Source organism: Lynx rufus, unplaced genomic scaffold (assembly GCF_022079265.1).
Source record: "Lynx rufus isolate CCGP_SWC_20201006 ecotype Redwood Valley unplaced genomic scaffold, mLynRuf1.p SCAF_15, whole genome shotgun sequence".
In the NCBI taxonomy this organism is placed as follows: domain Eukaryota; kingdom Metazoa; phylum Chordata; class Mammalia; order Carnivora; family Felidae; genus Lynx; species Lynx rufus.
In genome coordinates, this window is record NW_025814829.1 from 7,345,543 (window position 1) to 7,354,419 (window position 8,877).

Consider the following 8,877-nt stretch of genomic DNA (forward strand, 5'->3'; position numbering starts at 1 on the left):
GAAGGATGGCCGAGGGGCGGGACACAGGGGCCATCAGCGAGGGCGGTGGGCCAGTGACCACAAGATAGAAAAAGGGAACACACGGTGGGGAAGGCTGGGAACAGATTACCAGGCCCGTGTGTCCCCAGCCACAGGGCTAGCGAACGGAGGAGGGTCGCCCTCTCCGAGTCCACCGAGCCCTAATGGGCCCAGCGCCTCCTCCACTAGGGCAACACTGGGGGACCCGAGGGGAGGACGATTCCCAAGCAGAAAACTAGGACGTGAAACTGTAATCCACCTGAGCCGTGCAGGAAGATCAGCGAGGCGCTGTGCCTCCCAGCTGGCGACACCATGCAACGCTGCACGCGAATTGAACCCGACGCAGCCGCCATCGCTGCCGCCCGAGGAGTTTCGTGGGCCCCGCCCCTCCACCGCCCCGCGGGCCCGCGCACGTAGGCACGCAGGGCGCGCGCCCGAAGACGCGCCTGCGCGGTAGGGCTGGTGCTGTCGCGCTTCTGGGTCAAATCTGAGGCAGGTCCTGTTTCCGTGAGAGTTTTCGGTTTTGCTGAGGGTGGTATTGTAAAGGTGACAGCTTCGCTAAGCCTAATGGGTATATTTGTTTGCTGTGGGATTTTTAGCTGCAATCCTAAAAGTCAGGATTGCCTTTTTATTTGGAGAAATAAGGGTGTTGTTCTGTTGAAAATTTAACAGATACAATCATACTTCACCTTCTTTGGGACTTGAACAGGATGTGTGTGGCTTTTTATATGCAAAATAAGACAGCTATATAATAAATCTGTAGTTTTAAAAAACAGTTTACACAGCAGATCTAAGGAGGTACCGTTTCACACCCATTAAGATGGTTATTATTCGGAAAACAAAATATATGTTGGTGATGATGTGGAGAAATTGAAATCCTGGCGCATTGCTGATGGGAATGTAAAAATGGCGCAGCAGCTGTGGAAACAGTTTAGTTTTTCCTCGAAAAGTTAAACAATTACCATATGAGCTAGTGATTCTACTCTGGTATAGATGCAAAAGAAATGAAAGCATGAGCTCAAACCAGTATTTTGTACACCAGTGTTCATTATTCACAAAAGCCAAAAGGCGGAAGCAACCCAAATGTCCTTCAGGGGATGGATGGTAAACAAATTGTAGACACATAAGATGGAATCCCTGTGATGGAATGTTATTCAGCCTTAAAAAGGAATGTAATTCTGATACGTGCTACAACATACATGAACCTTGAAAACAGTATGCCACGTGAAATAAGTCAGACACAGAAAGACAAATATTGTGTGATTCCACTTAGATGAGGTATCTGAAAAGTAGAGGAGGGATTACCAAAAGCAGAGGGGAAGAGGGAATGGGGATATGTTGTTTCATGGGTGTAGAGTTTCTGTTTGTGATGATGAAAAATTTCTGGAAATCGTGATGACGGTTGCACAACATTGTGAATGTCCTTACTGTCACTGAGCTCTACGTTAAAAATGGTTGAAATGGTAAATTGTATGTTATATACATTTTATCACAATTTAAAATTTTTTTTTAATGTTTATTTTTGAAGGAGAGAAAGAGACAGAGCATGAGTGGGGGAGGGGCAGAGAACAAGGGTGGCATAGAATCCCAAGCAGGCTCCAGGCTCAGGGCTGTCAGCACAGAGCCCCATTAGGGACTTGAACCCACGAGCCATGATATCATGACCTGAGCCAAAGTCGGATGTCCAACCTACTGAGCCACCCAGGCACCCCGTCACAATTTTTAAAATACTAAAAATAAATGGAACTACCTTCTATCTGAAGACCTAACCATAGACATCTTCTAACACTGAAGTCTGTAGACCCAACAGGTGGCTCTTTCTTCGTGTAAAATTCAACAAACAACCCAGTGGAACTTTAAGTGCCATTAAACACCAGCCTTCCGTTCATTGTAGTTGCCATCATATTTAAGCAATTACAACTTACCTTTTATTTGTTCATGGTACTCACCCTACTCCCAAGTGGCTAAGTTGCTTAACATCATGAGCCAGTTGCCAAGATAAGCTCTGTGCTATCACAGTGTTGGACCAATGCTGTCCATGGGAATGGTCCTACATGCTTTTAGTTGACCAGATGCAAAAGGAACTTCGAGTCATTTCACTCAAGACTATAGATCGTCAGCTGAGAGTACTGAGAATGAAGTCATTAGAAAGGACAGACTGGGATGGACCTCTGATAACCAATTCTTAAAAAATACTTCTGTCTTCAGGCCTGCCTTCCCCACATGAATTCTCAATAACTTTGAAGAGCAAAGTGAGAAGAGGGCAGTGTTACACTGGGAGAAACCACTTGGAGGTGTGCCAGGTAAGGCGTTGAGTTCTACTCTTAGAACTCTATTACTGCCAGAGAACCTGGCTGCGCATCACCGTGTTCTTCGAGATAGCGGAAAATCAGGAGCGTAATTATTTGCTAAAGTAATACAGCTAATATAGCTAATGTAATATAGCTATATCACTATTGTTAACAGTGATACTAAACAGCCGAAATTCATTGGGACTTAGTAGGGTGCCCAGTGCTGTCATAACTAAATTCCCATAAAAGTCTGTACTATTGCTATCTGTTTCTGCCAGTGAAGCTCAAAGAAGTCAAGACCCGGCTCAAGAGCATACTGCCAGTTATCCATAAAGCCTGGGCTCACGTATTAGGCCTGACTCCAAAGTCCAGGTCCTTAACCGTTACACATTTACACATTAGCTCACAAAAATAAGACAGGATATACCCCAGCTATTTTAATTCAAAAACAAAAAACCCTCCCCCGCCCCCAACACACAAGCCCCAAAATACTTCTGGTATTTGGACGGTAGCCCTTTAGAGTCTCTACTGATTAGGAGTTCTTATATTTTCAGATTTCCCCACGTCTCCTGGTATTAGTTCCCGGTTTGTTCCTTAATGTGATTGAAAACCATTTTGAGCAGACGGAAGAGCAATACCGGAAGGCTGGGATTCTGAGTTTCACCTAGAACGTGAGTCTTCCCAGATTCGGGATCATTGTTAGAATAAACTAGATTTTTTCTAAACCCAATCAAAGTGCTCTTTTATTCCCAGTGATTTAAATGCTTAGATATTATTGCTATTCCTTTCATCTTTATTTATAGAACAAACAGAAGGTTTTAGATTACTATATTTAGAAATGCCATCTGGTAGGCAAACTATTGAACAAAAACGTTTTGTTCCTTTCATGTAACTGCATTACTTTGAAATGTAATTAAGTTTCAGGATGGTTGTTTGCTTCTTTTATGGTGGATCTTTTGCCCTATTGAACTTGGGGAAAAATTCTCCCTCGAAGATTTTTATTCAGGCATTCTTTTACTCTTTGTGTAGCTCTTAATTTTTTGTTGTTACTCATTTGCTCTCAGACAGTCTATTTGCCCATTATATTTGATGTACCCTGTTTTTGGTAACTTCAGTGTCTAAACTAAGAAAATCTAGTAAACGAAATAAAAACAAAAAATAATCTCCCTTTTTGTAGGGTTTCAACATCTTCTGAAATCTAAAGATATAAATGGCAAGGTCGGAATTTAGTTTGCTCTCCTCCTGTGAGCTTAGAAGTTCTTTAGGGCACACTTGCTGGCTTTAAAAAAATGGTTGCAAGATTAGTCATTGAGAGTAATATATTAGATACTTTCAAACGATTACAGTTAAGCTCACATTAGTCATGCAGACAATGCACAGTTACGCATCTTGTTTTCCTCAATCTTGAGCATCAAGTTGTATCCCCTCCATTTTTTATCTGTTGAATTATTTAAAGGGACAGAGAAATACATGAACGTAAATAATACATACACATTAAACGAAATGGCCCAGTGGTAGATAATTTGTTAAATTTTGTGAATTAACCAAGTAAGGTCCTTTATATCCATTTATGGAAGAAAAAGTAGAAAAAACTTAAGTATCTTATAAATATCTTCTAAAACAGTAAAACTAAACTCTTTAGAAAGGAATAGTTATATGAGTTTATAAACTTTAATATAGCCATCTCCTCAGTTCTTGGGAGCTTCAACTTGCATTTGTCATTCTAGATACAGTCCTTTTAGGTACAGGTGAGAGGAGTCCCCCTACTTCATCCCACGAGTCCTACTAGATATGCACGGCATAGATGGGGTCTTTTTAGAATAGATGGGTCACCTGAGGCATTGTGAGCTGGGCTGAGGCAGCACTGGGAAGGTGGACACATGAATCACTCAAATATAGGCTAAATGCAGTTTTGGTTTTGGAGCATGGGTATTTGTCACTTCGGCTTTACTATTAACAGTCAAAGTAATTCCCACCAAAACAGTGTGCAGGCCCAGGGTGAGGACTGTGGAAGTCCCTCCTTTGAACATAGGCTGGGTGGTCAGTATAAACGCCTGGACACCGGAACATGTGATTTGCATTGCCATATGACTCTTATTTAGTAAAGGGATTTTCTTCCTTTTGAACACCTCCCCTGACCAGTTCTCATATTCCCAAGCTACTCTCTGGAAATATTTCTTAATCAACTTTCTCCAAGTCCTTATAGTAGTCTTGGGGTCCCTCCATCGGTCTTCATATTGCCTGTGTACTTACTCTAGAATCCATTCTTTGTTTTCCTTCAGTAGACCTTGATAGCTCTTCAAATTCAGAACAATAACTATTAGCAACTCCTAACCAGATCCTGTTTCCCTGAGGGCATTGAAGGTTAAATCTTCAAACTCTCCCATTTGCTGAGGGGACTGTTGGATTCCATACATCTATTACATAGACAGGGAAGTAAAGCAAAAAGAGTAATTTCCCTGTCAATACAGTCTGAACATCTATATCCTGATACATTCAGTTAAGAGAAGATGAACTATGTATGTAATCGTAACAGTATACAATGAAAAGAATATTGAAATGGTACTAAGGAGTTCTTCCAGCTTTAGGAATAACAAGGTGACATTAAACAGGCCATTTAATCTCTTCAATGTGTTTCTCTAACTGTGAAATCAGGGAGTAGGGCTTGATAAGCTTACCAGTTCTATGATTCTAGGATCACGAAAGTTTAAATATGGAACACTTGCTATTTTTATACATGTACCTCTTCTATTTAATTCTGCTCATAAAATTATGGCTCAAAACTCTTAATTGTACTGCACAAACTCCTATTTAGTAGTATCAGAAAGACCAGCAATTATCATTTTCCTCCTTCCTTGTATGACAGACTGACTTAGAAACCTTACTCTCCCTTCCTACTTTTTCTTGTTGTTTAGTAAAGGCCAGTAAAGGCAAAAAAAGAGTTAAAAAGAATCTTTTAAAAAGATAATCAGATAATACAAAATCAGTCTTTCCATGTAAAAAGTAAATGCAATTTATTCCAAAGTGGACTATGTTAAGGATATATATATATATATATATATATATATATATATATATTCTGTGTTGAAAACCTGAAAACCCACACACAATTCTAAACTGATTGTAGACAAAGTTATGAGTGTTCTGTGGTGGAAGGTGCAGTAGATTTGAGGTAAGAAACCTAAGTTTGAATACTTATCCTGCTAACCCTGTGGTCTAGTAAGTTTCAATTTCTTAAGGGCAAGAACTGTTTTATTGATCTTTGTATTCTCCTGAAATACCCACAAAAGAATTGTAAATATTACTTGTTGGAATTAAATTATGCTTTTAATTGAGTTATATTTAGAGGAAAAAAGAGTGAATAAAGGGTGAAATTCCGTACTCCTTCCAACACCTGCCATAATGCCATTGGCCATATTGGGAGTCTCCAGGAAGAGCTAGGGGTGGATGGGCCAAGACTTGGAGGAAACAAAGCCAGGGCCAGGATCACAATATTAGGACTGGTTTCCACCTTCCCTTAGGAAGCAGAATTCTTTGAAAAAAATAAAACCCATTATCAAGAAATCTTGTGGTGGGAATCAGACAAAACTGACATGACACTGAGTGAAAAGAAGAGCTAGGTCATAAAGGACAAGGTAAACAAAGAGCCATAATCCAGGAAAGCCAGTTGCTTAAAATGTGGCATGTGTGATTGGAGCACTACAGTCAGCCAGCCCACGAAGAAAGGATATTGTTCTATGGTAAGTCTATTAATTCAGTGATGGTGAGGATGGTAAGGGTATGTTCATGGTGTCCTTTAAGATTCAGCTAAAGTTAAGGACCATTTCAAAAGAAAGGGACACCAATGCACGTGCACACACACACAGACACACACACGCACACACACACACCATTTTGAACGCACTTTAGAGGTATTGCGAACTCACTAAAGGATTCCCTACAAATGTATGGATCTCAGGTGTGACCCTCCTTCTTGCTTGTATGTTTTTGAAAGCAACATCATGTATGATTAATGGCCACAGGTTCATTCAAATTCCCAATAAAAAAGGCTTTACAGTTTTTTTTAGTGTTTATTCATTTTTTGAGAGAGAGGGACAGAGCATAAGTGGCAGAGGGGCAGAGAGAGAGGGAGACACAGAATCTGAAGCAGGCTCCAGGCTCTGAGCTGTCAGCACAGAGCCCAACGCAGGCTCAAATTCATGAACCATGAGATTATGACCTGGCCGAAGTCGAGCAGTTAAATCACCTGAGCCAATCAGGCACTCCTAAACAAGGCTTTTAGATGCCCCTTTTCTTTATACCCTCAATGAAACCAAAACAATTATGTTTACCTGGTGTTAGCTACCTTGTCATCCAGTTTAGTGGGTAGGAGAAAAATAATAATTAACTTGTATAGTATATGGTAATTGTCTCCAAAATATTTCCAATGTATGCCCTATCAGTAAAAAGTTTTTTATATTTTATATGTGCATATTTATTTATTTATAAATTATATGAATGAACTATACAGACACAAAACATAAACAAAAGTAGAAATTTAAAAGTGTGGGATAAAAACAAGATATCAACAAGCTTTAATATTTTCTTTCTACATTCCAAAGAATTGTCTTGCCTTACATACTCTTGAAGTAAAGTTATCCTATTTAGAAAACACTGTCCTTTAGGATAATTCTTGCAAATCCAAGCCTGGAAACAAGCAAATGGGGTCATTTTTATAGGAATGCCTCATTTTATATATGCATCTATATATGCATCTATATATGCATAGATGTATATCTATATATGTATATATATCATAGTATGATATGCATCTCAAAGTCTAAATTTCCAAGATAAATTAAATATGGTATAATTTATATTTCAGTGAGTGTCTATTTCTTTGATCTTCTTGAAGCCAAACTGGATTTTTTTTATCATTATATTCCCAGTGCCTAGACTGTATGAAAGGATTCTTCCCAGAATTTTTTTTTAAAGATATTTTTGATATCTGATATAAGGTTTGACTTCACAAAACCAGTTTTCAAAAAACTGTTCAGTTCCCTGTTTATTTCTAGAGACAACCAGCCTCCTGCTCTGTTTCTTCATCATGTTGAACTCCAAGAATTCTCCCGATGTGCTGTGCTGCCTCTTGCCCCTGTGCCTTTGCCCATTTGGCCAGGAGTAACTTTCTCCTCTCCCATCCTTTACTTGCCTACTTACCTGCCAAAACTTAAGTCTATCTTCTCCTCCTTTGATTTGTCTTCATTGAGCCCAAATGCCCTTTACACCTGCTCCTCCAGTAAGCACAGCCACCACAAAAGTAGCATTTGCACAACTGACCATTTACTTCTCTGTCTTTCCCACTTCCCACTCTAAACTATGGTCCTAAAAACAGTATTAACAAAAATAAAGAGCCTCCACTTAATGTGGCCCCTGGGCTAAGTTCTTTGCAATTATTTTCTCACTTGAAGGCAAGGCTGAAAGGGTGTGCGTGTGTGTGTGTGCATGCATGTGTGTGCACGTGCATATGCATGTATGGGTGTGTTTGTAAAAGAATTTTCACTTAATTCTTTTCCCATATTCTCCACTAGTTTATATTTACATGGTCATTATAGAATGCATGATAGACAGAGGATGTTCAAAAATCTCATTAACTACAGCTGTGTCAATAGGAAAAGTACATGATGACTGAGCAATCTACTCAATACTTTACATTTTTAAAAAACATTAAACATCAGCTTTTGGAACTTTAATTAACAATCTCAACTTCTTGCATCAATTTGCGCCCATGGCGGTCTTTGAAAACCTGTTTATCACGGTAGTTTATTTCTCTCTTCTAGCAATTTGTATATTCTTCTTACTAGCATTGAAGTCTAAATGGAAAAACATTAATAATATTTTGTTTATGAAGACAAGTGGGTTGACTCTAATAAAAATATTGACTCATGTCTTGCTTCTCAGTGAGAAATGCCACCCATGAAGCCTGCTGACACTTCTAATAATAATATAATTTTAAGAAAGTCAGAAATAGTACATACCTTCACTTGCAGAAGTGTGAATTATTTATTTTTCTTCACACAAAAGATATGTAAAATGCATCAATGTTCAATGTTAGCTGAAAACAATTTAAGCCAATTTTTACCTAGACTATGTAAAACGTTAAAAGGGCTTGCCATACTTAACATAGACTATAAGAATGTATATCCCTTTCTATAAAGCATGGATATAAGACTTAAAATCTAAAATAAAAAAAGTAAAGCATTAAAATATAAATAGTAATCAGCTTTCATCTACTTATTTCTTCTTTTTTGTAACAAAAGAATAGATCCACATATGCCATACAGATTTAAATCTGTCCCTTCTCCACAAAAAAGTATCCTAATGTAGGTGTTTTACATCATGCAAGTAGAGCTGATAGACAAAAAAGTGTGTTTCATAGTTATTAAAATCACTGCATATACTAACAGTTTCCCCTCTCTTGCCAGTTTCCTCAGAGAGGAGTTCTGTTTAGTCACATGGTTAAAATCTGGAAGCCACTCGGGGAAGTAATTACCATCAATTTGTTGCTTATTCAGAGAAGACATGCTAA

General features: G+C 38.8%; 1 protein-coding gene across 1 annotated transcript in view; it reads right to left on the bottom strand.

Annotated features, from left to right (window-relative positions):
* The window catches only part of LYPLAL1 (lysophospholipase like 1), a 39,163-nt gene extending 38,784 nt beyond the window's left edge, over positions 1-379 (bottom strand). Inside the window, exon 1 of the mRNA XM_047076556.1 lies at positions 278-379. Coding sequence (XP_046932512.1) covers positions 278-371 — 94 coding nt within the window. The 5' untranslated portion in view covers positions 372-379. The remainder of the gene's footprint in view (positions 1-277) is intronic.
* Positions 380-8,877: the final 8,498 nt, after the last annotated feature.